The sequence below is a fragment of the Salvia hispanica genome, chromosome 3 (assembly GCF_023119035.1).
Source record: "Salvia hispanica cultivar TCC Black 2014 chromosome 3, UniMelb_Shisp_WGS_1.0, whole genome shotgun sequence".
In the NCBI taxonomy this organism is placed as follows: Eukaryota; Viridiplantae; Streptophyta; class Magnoliopsida; order Lamiales; family Lamiaceae; genus Salvia; species Salvia hispanica.
The window spans coordinates 45,879,348-45,895,090 of record NC_062967.1 but is presented as its reverse complement, the minus strand read 5'-3'; the positions used below and the strand labels follow the sequence as shown (position 1 = coordinate 45,895,090).

Sequence of the window (15,743 nt, the reverse complement as noted above, 5' to 3'; positions counted from 1 at the left end):
ATTCATAATTAAGGGGAATGCCTATTTTTATACATATACTTCATGTACACAAATGGATAGAGTTAAGAAGAGCTAGTTGAATGATATGTCACCTAATAATCCTCCCTCAACTTTGTATGAAATTACACAAACTTGAAATTCCCCTAAACCCCCTATAAGTATAACAATTAAAAATAATTTCTAATGACTTCGATCTTGTCTACAAGTATATGCTTGTTTAGACAAAATGTAAGAACTTTGTATCTAATACTTTGAATTTTGTGGAGCGAATCACCTAAATATGGAATTCCATGTACCTTGTCCACCCACACACACACACACACCCAGAGGCCAGAATATTGAAATAACTTTGACATGTCGAGGTCATTTCACACATATACATATGGCACTGGAAATGGAATGATCGCGTCAAATTCAATTTGAGCGAATTACCAAATTCTGGAGAAATACTACTTCAATTTGAATATTTCTTTACTTTCAAAGTTGGTAAACCAAGTCAAATACACCCTTAGGCCTTAACTTACATATTTAGCATCCACCAATAAATCTTTTTGTATTACTAATCGTATATTTGTTCCTCACATCACATGCAATGTTTACGTCATTTAGTGGTTGTTAAGAAAAGCACCGCCCTCATCAATCATAACATGGATCCTTTGTATTGGATCATGCATTGGATCTAATCTAAGGATTTGGAATAGTATTTTTTTTTTGAGATTTGAGTTTCACATGCATATCTTATGTTTCACTTTTACTTGTTTTGCACTCTTTCAAATCAAATAATGGAGAAAATGGAAATAGTCATCATGCTTGCACAATTGCTAAAGTGAACAACAGAAATTCTTATTATTTTAGCAGTCCTCTATTTGAAATATTTAACGATGAAATAGTCCTGCATAAATTTCATTGAACCATTGCATGTCCAATTTACGTCTAGAAACAAGCCATAACTTAAGAAATGTAAAACTTTGACCGAGGACAGTGTATGAAAAGCATCTTACCAAAGTAGTATCAAAATATTATGAAAATGTAAATCCATTCATCCAAATCTATTTAAGAATGATTGATTAGTGGGGAAACATGACTAGTAATAATATGCTGTAACAAAACATAGTTTATACAGAAAATTATGCGAACGCCTTATATTACATGAATGTTCAGAAATATATCATCTCCTTAGAGACTTGATCAGCAGTTGATCAGCAAATATCAAATCAATAATCAGTTTTGTTCTGTCATAAATTACAAAATGAACACAGTACATTTGAGAAACTGCAAGAATCAAGTAAATGAAGAAAATGGAACAAGGCATGAGAAACATCTTTGGTTTCTCATGTGTAAGCCGTCTCTTTCATTTGCATGCACATCCTAAAACTCATGTAAGGTTCTCTGTGAGATCAAATCAATCCACGGTAAGAACAATTAATAAGTCTCCGAGGGTATACGTCACAAACCTGTTAGACCTGTTGTGACTTGCGAAGGGTCTCCAACAACGAGTTAGCCTTCCTCTTTGCCCTCTCCGTGCCTGTTTTGGCGAGCTCTGATAGGGGTATCACTGCGCCAAGCCTACTTAGGCAGGCGAGATTTTCATGATCTCGCTTGCAGAGCGAGAGTAAGATGGCGGATGCATTTTCCTTGTTACGAGGCAGACCTGACCGCAGAAGGTCTATCAGCACCGGTATCGTGCTGGCTTTTATGATGGCTGCCTTAGCCTCTTGGTGGCTGGCTAGGACAGACAGAATCGTCAGAGCTTCATCAACCATACAGCTGCTGGAATCTGTCAGCATTTTCAGTAGCGCCGTAATAATGCCGGCCCTAACAGCACGTCCCTTGTTTCCATGGTATATACACAAATTGAATAATGCAGTTGCAGCATCTTTCTTCCCTCTTGGGCTTCCATTCTGAAGCAACTCCACCAAAGCTGGTATTGCCCCAGATGCACCGATTGTTATTTTGTTTTCATTGGCCAGGGACAGACTGAAGAGGGTGGCAGCTGCATTTTCTTTAGCTTCCATGCTTCCAGCTCTGAGGATTTGAACGATTGATGGGATTGCGTTTGCAAGCATTATGAGTGCCTTGTTGTTTTCATAAATGGAGAGATTCAGAATAGAAGTCACTGCGTTGTCTTGAATTTGAGCATCCTCGCATGTTAATAGATTGACAAGGATTGGAATAGCTCCTGCTTCAGCAAGCAAGATTCTATTGTCTGTACTTCTCTTGGATAGAGACCGAATTTCAGCCACTGCAGCCCTACGTTCCTCACTGGACCTGCTAGAGAGCTTACAAACAAGAGCCTCAACAGCTGCTATTTCTCCTGTAACATCACGAAATGACCCATCACTCTTTTTTATCCTTCCATTTATCAGTGGTGACATCTGCTCCACACCGTGTTTCATACACCATTGTGATATTAGACTTCTCAAGACATAATTTGGAGTGAGGGTGAGATGTCTTAGATTCTGCTGAGTTTTTGGGCATGTTGTGTTGCCACAGTCTATCCACCTCTGTATATAAGATCTCTCATAGGTCTGAAACATTAAAAAAATGACTGAATCAGAATTCATTTCAACGGAATCACAAAGGAAACAGATAGAAAGGCATTTGGTATCACTCTTACCTGCCCTGTGGCCACAATCACTGGATCCTTCATAAGTTCAAGAGATATGGGACACATAAAATCGACTGGAATAACAGGAGAATCAAGCTTCTTGTTCTCATCGACATTCGTGCTGCAAGTTAAGCTTTCTATCCTCGCAGAATCTATGTCCTCAGGGGGACTGATCTCAAGTGATGAGGACGAATCTCTTGAACTTTCCACATTTGGGATATCATTATCTGTAGCATGGTTTTCTAAACCATTTCCTTCCAAGAGGCCTTCCTCTTTTTGCCCCACTTCATGATCAATGATCCCAATATTCTCCACATGGAGACTACCAACTGACCCGCTGCTGGAACGAAATGGATCGATCTCTTTATCCAGTGGCTGAGACAGTGCCCTATACAGTATGCTTGATTTGAGAGGCCCACCGTATTTTTCACTGGCCCGACTCAACTGTGATCTAACTAATTCGACCTGGGATAAAAGGATTATGTCAGATGTAGACCCAGTCGAGAAGGAAATATAAAGTTGCTCAAAGTCAAAACTCACCTGTTCTTGCACTTCTTCTGAAATGTTATAATCATCATAAGGTAAATCGATCAATGCTTTGCCCAATTTCCATGTCACGCACTGAAACTGAAAGTAAATTTTCTTCGTTGCCCCATCCTAGAACCAAAAGAAAAGGACAAAGTTTATCAGAGGAAGGCAACACTTAGACAAGTTCAATCAGGAACAGCTTGTTCCTGGTTGGTTGTTTAACAAACAGAAACATCTTCAACACTAGTTTCTGATGCACTAATATTGACTCATGCCAGTTGGATCTGCAAGAATCTGAAGATAACCAGACTTCCACAGAGCAAATAGGAAATGCATAACCTCTTTTAGTCTGCCCATTTCATAGGCAACACTCGGAAAACTACAGTTCATTTCCAGCAGTACACGCTCCGTTTTAAGAGCTCGCCCATTTCAATCCATGAATTTACCACAACCGAAAATTTTCTAATCATATCAAATCAATAAGTCATAAAACAAACTTTGATTTTCATTCCCAAAAACCAGGCCAATTAATTATTCGCAGCTACAATTTCTACATTATTTCACACGTTATCTAAAGAATGATTCAGATCAGACGCAAATCAAGTAATTGAATATTCAGATCACTGGCAACTTAATCCCATTTCCAACCTAAACTTCGTCTTAATTAATCTCACAAAAAAAATGAAAATCCACAAAATGTAGTACGCACGACTCATGCAACAGCAGAATGTAACCTAAAAAATCAAGGAGAGTGCATACTTACATTGGAATTGTCGAAGTTGTTAGCGGCAAAAACGAGCCTCTTAGCAGCCTGAAGCGCCATTGTGAGATCAGTGAGGAAGGAATAGCAGGAAGAAGATCCCATGCCCCCAATTTCCGGAACTTTGGTCGAATCCCTAATTTCCTCAAGCAAATAAGCCAAGAGTGAGACTCTGCGGGCCAAGTCGGAGCAGTCTTTCTTGAAGAAACCAGAGAATCCGGCGCTAGATATCCGGGCAAGGTCACGGATTAGGCTCAGCGGGGCGGCGGTGGCGCCGCCTTCCGCCGGCAAGGTCTCTCCGCCGGGCATTGTGAGGGGAGAGAGGGAGAGGGAGAGGGAGAGGGAAGAGGGCGAGCGCTTTGTGTTCCTTGCAAGTTGCAACCAATATTTTACCGGACTTATTTGCTTTTAGAGGTGAGGTTGGTAAACATATTTTTTTTTTTTGTAATTGAAGTTGGCAATTTGTTTATTTTATTTTTTTGTAAACGAAGTTGGCATTTTTTTATTTTTATTATTTTTGCATATTATTTAAATATTTATTCTATATTTATATATTAATATTGTAGGATTATGATTCTGTGGGCTAAAATGGATGATGGGGCAGTGGTATTCTGTTTAATGCAGGTATATCATTATTTGTGTAATTTTCTGCTAAATGCAATAATAGATTTAAGAATATAGTATAGTATTTTTAGACGTGGGTCAGTAATCTTTTACTCCTATTTATTTAATTTAAAATGTAATGCACTACTACCAAATTTGGTCGGACAAGTTCTAAACTAAATTTGATTTGGTATAATCGACTAGAAAAAGGATTGATTCTGTCTTACAACTTGCAACAGAATAGAATTAGACGTGTTGTCTTTCATATGGTGGAAGAATTCGTTGCAATTTCATCATTATGGATTTAATTTGTACCACATATATTATTAAAAGTTGCTTATAAAGTTTAATGAATAAGATGGACTTATCCTCGGTACATCTTAAAATCACTATTTTTATGTTTCTTTTGTTATCCCTTTATTTTGCCGTGTAGTCGTCTGCAGTTCCCAATTAATTGTTAATTAGAGTATTTGTTAATTTTCATGATGATAATTCGAAAAAATATATAAGAGTTATTAATTACAATTATGATAAATTTATTCGAGTCAGCATCTAAAACAAATGTTGAATGAAAGAAAAAAGTTATATTAATAAGAAATGGAAATAATATTAAAGGAGTATGAAAATGCTAGATTCCAGCGAACGAGTGTGGTAAATGATAAGCGTGTGATTAGGAAACAAACAAAAGAATACAGTTGGAAGAAGAATATTGTGAGTGTGCACATATTGGTTGCCAAGGTAGCCTTTGCTTTAATTACAAAAAAAGATAGCATTTTATGTTAAAAAGATAAGATAGCCTTTGCTGTTATAACTATAAAACCAATCTCCAAGAAAGCTGATTATGTAGAAAAGTTAATTTATTTTGTTAAAAATAATTACTTTTGTGAATAAAATTATAATCCCTACTAAAATGACACTTATTAATCACAATAAAAGTTAGTACTACAAGATGGCTGGGTTCAGACCGGGTCAAACCCGATCCGGGTCGAATTTACTCCACGTTCAATTATTAGTTTTGATTCTTTCCGCCTATTTACATTAATCACTTCTTTGAATTGAATTTACCTGTACAACAGTGGATCACATAGACAAAATTCGATATTTTATTTGGTAATTTAATATGTATGAAATGGTTTTAGCAAGTTAATCATAAGTAGTATATTTTATATCTAAACGAAAAGGATTATGAAAATTCTAGTGTATTACTTGTAACTTATGAAATTTTGTCAAAAAGAAAAATTTTTATTGAGAAAAAGTTACTTCATAACCTAACCCTTTGAGCAATTTGTAGTAATCTCTTATGATCTTATAACAAGGTATTCCTAATTATAAAGCCCATTATATATTTTTTGGTGCTCATGATTAAAGTAAGCTCTAAATAGAAAAATAAAAATTTAGAAAAAGTTGACTATCATCAAGAAATAAATTGAGTATAAGGTTAATCGTCTAACTGATTTTTAAAATATAGAACAAATGATTCTCCCATTAGTTGTATGCCAACCACCCCAAAGTATACATTTAAATACTAGTAATATAGAGAGACAATTAAGTTTATAACTGAAAAACAAACGAAATTGCTTAAATAGTCAACAATAAGTTTGCGATTTCTCAAATCACAACGCAATTGGCGTTGGTCAATAACATTATTTGGCAGATGAGTACGAAAGTCATCTCATAAACGTGTATTACAACGTTTTATGCAATTTCATTTCTGGAAAGAGGATTAAAAAAATTTCTTTAACAGGTTAAATGAATTCTTCAATTTTATTTGTGTTGGTTACATGATATTGTCATAGTCGGGATGTAAGATAAGTTAGGCATTTTCATGCACGACATACAAGAATTGATTGTTAGGTTTGGAACATATTATGAATCGAAAGACTAAAATCCATTTATTATCTTCATTTTACGATTTTGATCCAAAATTTGATAACTACATGTCCTTAATTTATCAATCTAATCCATCTTTTAATCAATTTTTAAAGCAACTGTAATGTGTTCAGTGTTTCATAATTATATAGTTGCATTATTTAGTTAGATAAATTAGTGATTATCATATTTTTTTTCATATTTTAGTGTTTTTTCTCATTTAATTAGTATTAGTATTATAAATACGACTATTGTTATCTTTGAGAATCAATCAAATAAATAATATATTTTGCCTTTTATCTTTATTTACTTTTCCGCTAAGAATCCTAAAATTATCGATTGTCGACATAGCGATGTTTCTGTGCGACTTTCTTCGCCTTTTTCAACTTGATAAGGATCATTACCTTATCAAACTGTCAAAACTTTAACGGTCCACACCATTTTGATCCAATTAACACATTATGTCAGACAATATAAAGTCATACATAAAATTATTAATAATATAGGTATTTTATTTTTTCGAAGTTTTCCTATTTGGTATAAGTGGACAGTGGTCCATGATGAATTGGGATTGGGCATTCTGAATTTGGGTTGCAAATTGAATTGCCAGCTAAGATAACATGGCAATTACGTTGGCATCCAAATCTTTGACGATGTCGGAGAAAAGAAAACTAACTTTACATATCATTATCAATTAATTGAGCTCTTGAATTCTGTTTTTTTATGATGTGGTATGTTTTATTATCTTTCTAAAGTTAAGATATGATTTTTCGTTAAAAGTATTTGTGTTACAAACTTCATTTGAAAAAGTACACTAGTTCAAGCTTAATATCAATATAAAATTTGAAAGGCGTCATTAAACTATATAAGTAATACGAATTGACATTTGTAGTATAATAATTTAGCTAGGAAGGAGTACTAATTTATAATATTAAAATTACATTAACAGCTGCAAATATTTGTTTACGGAGGAATATACTATTCCTCAATAAATATATAATAAAAATAAGTATTATTACTACTCCATTATTTATGGAATCATGTACTACTATTAATGATTTAATGGCTTAAAACTGACAAAAAATTTATACTGCCAACTTATTTGTGATTTCGGAAATAAAGTTATACTACTACACTATTTAGCATATAATTATGCTAAGAAAATGAATGATTTGACTATAATTTGATTTTTCACATATAAACAATATGTCGAATCTTTCATTGCTTTTTTAAATATAACAATTCTCTATATATTAGTGGAACATGGTCTCTACTACTGCATAGGATTCGGACGGCAATTCAATAAAATTTAATTTTATACTTCTTGTTTAGTCCTTCTCGTATGATAACATTTCATAATTTAATACTTTTCCATGTGGCTAGTCCTTTTCAGGAGACAAAAAATTATCCACATAAAGATATGGTGAGATAAATCAGGTAAGCATGTCACACACAAAAAAAAGGACTAAGGCAACTTAATATTTTCTTGTTTTCATGATGTTACACAAAATTATATTCTAGTGGTGAGTTCAACCTTTTGGCTGTATTCCCTTCTGATGTGCAACTAGTATGAGAATTGTGATATGTGGTGAGTGTGAATACGATGCCTTTTTTGTTACAATTCGTGGCTGATTTTAATTACAAAACTATATACTACTCTCCACCACTATTTGCAAAACTATAATTACAATTGTTGCAAAACTATATACTAGTCACCACCACTATTTGCAAAACTATATACTACTCACGTACAATTATTGTTAGAGTTCGTTTGATACTACTCATAAAACTAGAATTGTGTTGAAATATAAAATTTTATAAAATTAAAATTGAAGTAGTATTTTAATTCAATTCTGATCTATATTTAAATTTTTGTTTAATATAGAAAAAATCAGCCAAATTTTGATATTAATTGTGATTTTTTTTACATAAATTATGTATTGCTACATTATTTTTAATGTATTTTGACTTATTTATTTGAGTGTATGTGTTCTATGTGCACAATGTGTGTTATATAAGCAATGTTATGTTTGTGTTGTTTGTGTGTGTGTGCATCCGCTTTTTAAGCATTGTCGGTATTGTGTGTTGCGTTTTTTTTTAATAATGAAGCGTGCTCAAGCCACAACTCGATGGCGAGCCAAGAGTTTAAAAGTACAAGCGAATTAGTGTCAGTACAATAGTAGATAATAGTAAAGAAAAGCATCATAGGTCATGGGCTTCCCCGAACATCCACGGTACCCTCAGTTACATGGTATCAATGGAATTTTCAATATTTACTTTGCCTTTAAAATTCAAATAGTAAAATTGAGAGAATTTGAAATTGTGATTTAATTTCAAATTTAAATAATTCATAGTACTACCAAATAATAAATTCAGGATTTAAAACTCTAGTTCAAAACTATCAATGGACCATTAGATATGGTAACAAGTTTTTAGGGTAAAAGCTTGGAGTATTTATAGCCAATGTGTTAGGGCATCCGCGTCGCGGCTCGGTGCTGTCTCGGTCTCGTCTCGACGAGACGAGACAGCATCGAGACAGCGTTGCGACGCTCGTCTCGTCTCGTCGAGACGAGACATCTCGTCGCGCGACGCGTCCGGAAGAGGCCGACCTCGAGCTGGCGAGACGACGCGCGCGGCCACGGGGTGCGCGCTAAGCGATGGCATGAATTATGACGTCATAAATTTATTTTTTTTTTTTAAAATCCAAAATTCGAAAAAAAAAAAATTGTAAATTTTAATTTTTAATTATATATTTTTTACTTTTTTAGGCCTTTAAATTGTAATTTTAATTATATTTAATTATAATATTTTTTAATTATATATTTTTTAATTACGTATTTTTAATTATGTATTTTATAATTTTTTAGGCCTTTAAATTGTGATTTTATTTTATTTTATTTAATGAAGTGTGTTTTTATTAATTGAATTTGTTGGAAATAAAAATAAAAAATGAAATTGAATGAATAGTTAAGAGATGGATAAGAGATGGTTAAGAGATGGAGGGATGCAGGTGTTGTCTCTTAGTTAAGAGATGAGCTGAAAAGTACAGTGGGGCCCATGAATAGTTAAGAGATGAGACGGTTAAGAGACGAATAAGAGACAGCGTTGCGGATGGCCTTAGTTGTCGGTAGTTCAAAACCAATTTTAAAAGAATTAGAAAATTCAGAATCTGCTTGCTACATATAGTACTCCTGTATAGAATTTTTGTGTACACCCACGCAAATATTTTTAACTATAAATAAAAAGAGAAAAATGTACTAGTGTGCCGAAAGATTTAACGATAAGAAAGACAGAACATAGAAAAATGTCCTATTGTGCCGAAAGATCTTGCACCTAAGATCTCCTTCCAAATAATTTAGGTAAAATGTATTGATTCTAATATTTACTACAACTTAAAAATCATATTCACGTCACATTTTTTTTTGCTTCTTCACATATGTTAAACAAATTGAGGTGCCAAATGATTGGGCTGCACCAGTTGGGCCTGAACGCATCGAGCTTTATAGCCCCAAACAAAGTTTCCGGGCCAAAATTCTTATGACCCATCTTGGCTTGATCTATTTCGCCATCTCAGTTTAACAGATCATGGATATTGGTTGTAATACTATTTCTAATAGAACTCATTGACAAGTCCAAGGCATGCTTAATGAGTTAATTCCTATGTCACCCGTTGTCCCTCACACAAAAATCAATCCTTCTATGTTTGTTAATGCTTTGACACAGTTAATTATAGTAGAAAGTCATAAAACTTCAAATTCTTGAAACTACAAACTTAGAAGGTTAGCCATCACACACCAACATACATATACATAACATAACAGTCTAACCATCAAAAGCCAAAAAACACTAACCAAACCAAATCAAACTAGTTCAAATCTTCACATAATTGAGCAGCCACCGCTAGCATTGTCATCATCATCAAACACACGAGCACCACCACCACCGCCTCCGCCATATCCTGCTGGCTCAGCCAAACCGTACGGAACCGCACCATAGCCGTAGAGGTACCCCGTGTTCGGAGAAATCAACGGCGTCCGATTATACATCATCTGCGGCTGCTGCTGCTGCTGCTGCATCATAGTGCCGTAGCCATTAGCATTCGCCGCCATCAGAGCATTGTTCCCCACGTTGAACGCGTTCGGCTGCAGCTGAAATCCATTCCCGAGAATCCCGGCGCTGTTGCCGTGAAAGCCAGCAAGATTCATCATAGCACTGATGTCGTTTCCCACCATCCCTTCTGCCTGATTTTGGTTCTCTTTCTTGGCGTTGTTGTTGTGGACAATGTTGGCCTTCTTGTTGGCCTCGGCATTGAGCACGGCGGTGAGGAGCTGCATCTCCTCTTCGGTGGCAGCATCGTTGAAGCAGTCGTCGGCTTCGGACAGGAAGGTGAAGTTTTGGTTCTTGTTTTTTAAGGAATCGAGATTCAGCTTGGGGTTTTGGCCCTTCTTGGTGGGGTCTTCTTTGATGGAGGGGGATTTTGGCTTATGGTTTTGGGTTGGCTTTTGGGACCAGAGCTCAGCATGCTTACCACCCTTAATCAATTTCTTTATAAGGGTTGAGGAATCCACACTTCCTGAGATGCTCACCTTTTGCTGCTCTGCATCTATGCTCACTTCATAAACTCCTATTCATTCAAGAATAACAGCTTTACATTTACACAATTATACTAATTTCAGATATAATCGTCAATTATCATGCTTAATCACACATTACTATTAATGACAATTGTGAACATCACCATGCTAAAACAGAAAACCTTAACATAAATAAAAGGGGATCAATTTGTGTTCGAAAAATAGAAATATATGACTATTAAAGTAGTGGATAAAGGGAATATAAATGTTAGCATTTGGAATGTAGTAGGAACACTTGAAGAAACAGGATTAAAATTTCTAAAAACAGAGAAAACTCATTTTAGAAAAAAGAGAGCATAAAACCTTCAATCCTTTGAAGGATTTTCTTCACTTTGTGCTTGCAGCCGTCACAGTGTATGTTCACTCTGAGACAACAAGTCTGCAAAACACATAACAATAACATAGTAAAAGAAAAGAAGGAGATTTCAAGTTTCCACAAAAGTTGGCTTTCTAAAGAAGAATGGAATGGCTACCTGGATCTTGAACAGCTTAAAGTCCTCATCTTTAGTCATTTCTTGAGTGCTGTTTGGAAATGCAAGATCTCCTACAAAAGTATACACAAATCAATTCTTGAAAGACAAATAATAATAGTGGAAGATTGTTGAATCTATTTTTAGTTTTTAGTTGTTAGTTTTTACACTTGAGTTGAAGAAATGAGGGGGGTTTGTTGCAATGCATTTAAAAATGGTGTGGGGCATTTAATGCCGAGATAGCAGATCGATCAATAAACGCACAGAATGCAGATAGAAAAAGAGAGATAGAGAGAGAGAGTTAGAACTGACCTACAAATTGAAAGTCAGAATATGGGATGGGCTACTCTGTCTCTCTCTCTTTATAGCCAGATTGGTAATGTGTTTTCTTCTCAAGCTTGAATGATGTGATTTAACGTCGCATTTTCTCAGAAAATAAAATTAAAACAACAGCGATTTGACTTCTATCCCTCTCATAATTCAAATGCACTCCCAAATTTGTTTTATTTAATGTTTACTAAATAATGCTTTCTTGGTTTCCACATTAGCAGTCTGATGTATCCTTTTTGGTTTAGGTTTTATGAGGGATTATAATATAAACATTTGTATTTTGTGGAGTTCATGCTATGGAAAAAAAATATAGAATGGGCATATATACATACTGTTTATCTCAGTAGCATAACAAAATGAATAATTTATTCGGACAAAATGATATATATAGTCACGTGTGGAAGATTGCAAGGGATGAAGAAAGTGGTGGATGGCAATCAATATCATTATAAGTTGTAGTAGGAGTATAAAGTTAGGGAAAATGATGGATTGCAAGGAATGAGCAGCGATGGTTGTTTATAACGAATAATTGGTGGATAATTGAAAGGGTGAATTGTAGCGATATGTTTGGTGTGGGTCTTCTGCAATCTTTGATGTTGCAATCAAGCCATGCTGACCAAAAGCCTAAAAAGCATATGTCCACTTTCAACTCCCATCCCATGAATATAAATATGGGAAATTGGTCTCTAAAACCATGAACTTTGCCAAAATTTGGTATTTTTCATGAACTTTGAAATTGGTATATAATATTACGAACTTTGTATTTTGTTTGGTATTTCCCAAATTCACTCAAATAAGATATTTTCATCAAAATTTTATTTAACATAGGTAACCGTGATATGTTTTATAATATTTGAAACCATTTTTTAAGTTCATAACATGTAGCATAAAAAGTCACGTTGAAAACCACGTTGATTTAATTGTGTCAAGTATGATAAAAGCCTCGTAAGTTAGTCAAATATAGTAATAAACATGCCATGGAAAATACCAAACAAAATGCAAAGTTCGTGATATTATATACCAATTTCAAAGTTCATGGGAAATACCAAATTTTGGGCAAAGTTCATGATTTTAGAGACCAATTTCCCTATAAATATTAGTACTAGTACATTACTCCTATTCAAGGGTTTAAATGGATTCTTAAATCTCATTGCAGTACTCTCTCATCTTGCTATTTATAGTTTTATTTTAGCTATTTATCTCATCACAGAGTTAAAAAATTGTTTGACCTTATTTGAAAAATAAGAAAATGGGTGAATATAATATGGACTCCACTTTTATATTATTATAATAAAATATGAGGGTAACGAGTTAGGTTAATGGTAAGATCCATTTACTTAGAATAAAAAAAGGTAAATGAGACTTTAAATCGTGGACATCTCAAAATATCAAAATGAAACATTATTTCACAGACAAAACGAGTACTACTTTCATCTACAAAAGTTTTGTTAAGTGAATGGGTAATGGTCCCTAAAATAACAAACTTCACCTGAATTTTTGTATTTCCATGTTCTTAAAACTTGGTTACTAATATCATGAACTCACACTTGTAATAAAATTTTCCACGAATCAAGTTTATCTCTAAATTGAATTCGATGTGGCACGTCGGATTATATAAGTGAACAAAACACTCAATATAAGAAATTATTACATCGCTAGAGTATAAACAACGTCATTTTATGCGATACTTGAACTTTAAAATCTCTCCCAAATTTCAACAGAATTTCGAACATCCACAATATTGCATAAGTCCATAATTTTTACAACCAAATCTTAAATTGGTGTGAAGTACTACTGTCAAATTTTACATTTTTGGACAATAGCCCATATATAAGAGAAACGAGAGGGATAAAAATATTCTTTTTTAGTGCAAACATGACAGAAAATAATCATGAAAACATGTGTAGGTGGAGTGTTAAAAGCATCATTACATTGTGTTGTAACCCTCACTCTTGTATTGCTTTTTTACTTCTATAATATTCAACCATGCCATCATAGCCTTTGCAGCATATGGTTCCCTTCCCACCTTGAACCATCCCCAACTCAATTGCCTAGTTAATACTCCATTATATAAATCCATTACAAGATCGACTCATGTGCTCAATCAGTAAATAAAGTACTAATAAATTGCAATTAAAAGCAATGAGCAGGAATATTTTTACAGGAATTTTAATCCCTAGAAAATGTGTTTGAAGGGAGTGATACTGCTGGGCTTCATCCGGTTACATCTAGTTTTTTTTATCAGGATTACAATTTTCAGTTAAGATTTAGTACAATGAATAATTAGGATTTGCACTAATTCTATTAAAAATTTATTTATTACATTTATAATCTAATTAGAGTTGATTCACAGATGGACTTGATCATTATCTTATCATACTCTTTTTAAGCGTTACTATCAATTTGGGCCCAGTCCAATAATTAGACTGGGCTTAGGCCTAGAAAAGGCTGTGGGTGTTTCCGTGTTTACTTAACGAACTGCACTCTTGATTCCCAATTTAGGAAATTTCTGTTTAAATAATCAATAATTATTTTTTCACATATAAATATTATTAGTAGAAGTTTTTCACCTTTACGGTCCCCATATTTAAAATCACGTAAAATAAAGCAAACCCTCTCGTATATATATCTATAGCCACTACATATGGTTGTAGGCTTGTAGCATGTCATTGATTTTATTATTAATAACTTAATTTTTGATTTATCCATGCAATAAATTAGTTCGAAGAATCAGTGACAGAGATTTATCTTATAATTGCATGGGTAGTTACGTCATCATAATATCAATCATTTGGAGGTAAAAAAAACAGAAAAAGTTGAGAGAGATTAAGGAAATGGGTAGATGAGGTGATAAGCACCAAATAATTAAGGCAAGATATTTGGATTATGCTTTTCAACGGCACTCGAATACACAGTGAAAAGATAATCATTGTAATCTAATGTGCTCTTATTACTTTCCAGTTAAATTATTACATTATGCATCTTTCTTTTAGTAATGGTGGGACTGCAAAAGAAAGAAACACAAATTAATTTTGGGGGGAAATGGAAATCACTTTATTATGTAACTTTCGGAGAAGGTTCTCTTGCACGGTCCAGAAAAGTTAACTCGATTTTATCATCATTATTAATTTTTCTAGCTATTTAGTTGAATTTAATTTATACACGAAATGAGAGCATATATACAATACAAGCCTTCTCCACTCACATTTTAATGAAACTTGGCATTAACAAACTTTTCCACAAACAACTTGAAGAACTAAAAGAAAAAAAACCTCCAGAAAGATGAATTTTCACATCACAATTGATGTGTTTTCATACAAAAAAGAAAGAGGGAAGAAGAACATTCTGTTGTTATTTTTATCTTTGGATTCTAAAATATTCATATTGGATGGATTTGATTGATTATTCTTTCTTCAGAGAAAAATGTGGATTCGAGATGTCTAGCAAGTGGGAAACGCCTGCTGTATCCAAGATTTGTCATTTTATAGCATGAAGCATCGTAAAGTTGAGCAATAAACTAGCTCAATTATTTCCTTTTCAATATTGGCAATTGATTCGCACAATATATGATCCCTGATTCGGGGGATTAAAATAATTTTGAATCCTCGTTCCAATTTCAGACATTTTAAATGGATGTCATAGACTCATAAATGACGAAAATATGCATGGTGGTATATGGAGTATTAAGATCACATTGTTCGAATTTACATATACTTTGGCTTAGGTCTACTACAATATAGAAATTACCATTATTCATTGTACTTTTTTGTTTTTTCAGGGATCCTACGCCCTAACGTCACATTTCTTATTTTGATTCTTTGCAAAATTATGTCATGTTATGTATTTTTCAAAAGAGTAAATTATATAAAAACCCACCAAGTTTGGTCAATTTATTTTTTTGTCTATAGTTCATTTGTTGGCATTTTTTATAAGAGAGTGCA

General features: G+C 33.8%; 2 protein-coding genes across 2 annotated transcripts; both read right to left on the bottom strand.

The window, feature by feature from the left end:
- Positions 1-1,085: 1,085 nt before the first annotated feature.
- Positions 1,086-4,287, bottom strand: LOC125214125 (U-box domain-containing protein 11-like). Its single transcript, XM_048115020.1, has 4 exons — positions 3,900-4,287; positions 3,149-3,265; positions 2,618-3,073; positions 1,086-2,528 (listed from the first exon to the last, which is right to left on the bottom strand). The coding sequence occupies exons 1-4, from the start codon at positions 4,203-4,205 to the stop codon at positions 1,458-1,460; spliced, it is 1,950 nt and encodes a 649-aa protein (XP_047970977.1). The 5' UTR covers positions 4,206-4,287; the 3' UTR covers positions 1,086-1,457.
- Positions 4,288-10,095: 5,808 nt separating this feature from the next.
- Positions 10,096-11,826, bottom strand: LOC125216828 (heavy metal-associated isoprenylated plant protein 37-like). The gene is made up of 4 exons (XM_048118604.1): positions 11,785-11,826; positions 11,476-11,546; positions 11,306-11,381; positions 10,096-10,992 (listed from the first exon to the last, which is right to left on the bottom strand). Exons 2-4 carry the CDS (start codon positions 11,512-11,514, stop codon positions 10,247-10,249), a joined length of 861 nt encoding a protein of 286 aa, XP_047974561.1. The 5' UTR covers positions 11,515-11,546; positions 11,785-11,826; the 3' UTR covers positions 10,096-10,246.
- Positions 11,827-15,743: the final 3,917 nt, after the last annotated feature.

Coding starts and splice junctions, on each gene's coding strand:
- LOC125214125 (XM_048115020.1), bottom strand. CDS start 4,205: ATGCCCGGCGGAGAGACCTTGCCGGCGGAAGGCGGCGCCACCGCCGCC. Junction 3,266..3,899: donor ACAACTTCGACAATTCCAAT/GTAAGTATGCAC, acceptor TTTTGGTTCTAG/GATGGGGCAACGAAGAAAAT. Junction 2,529..2,617: donor TGATTGTGGCCACAGGGCAG/GTAAGAGTGATA, acceptor TTAATGTTTCAG/ACCTATGAGAGATCTTATAT.
- LOC125216828 (XM_048118604.1), bottom strand. CDS start 11,514: ATGACTAAAGATGAGGACTTTAAGCTGTTCAAGATCCAG. Junction 11,382..11,475: donor TTAAGCTGTTCAAGATCCAG/GTAGCCATTCCA, acceptor TGTGTTTTGCAG/ACTTGTTGTCTCAGAGTGAA. Junction 10,993..11,305: donor AATCCTTCAAAGGATTGAAG/GTTTTATGCTCT, acceptor TTGAATGAATAG/GAGTTTATGAAGTGAGCATA.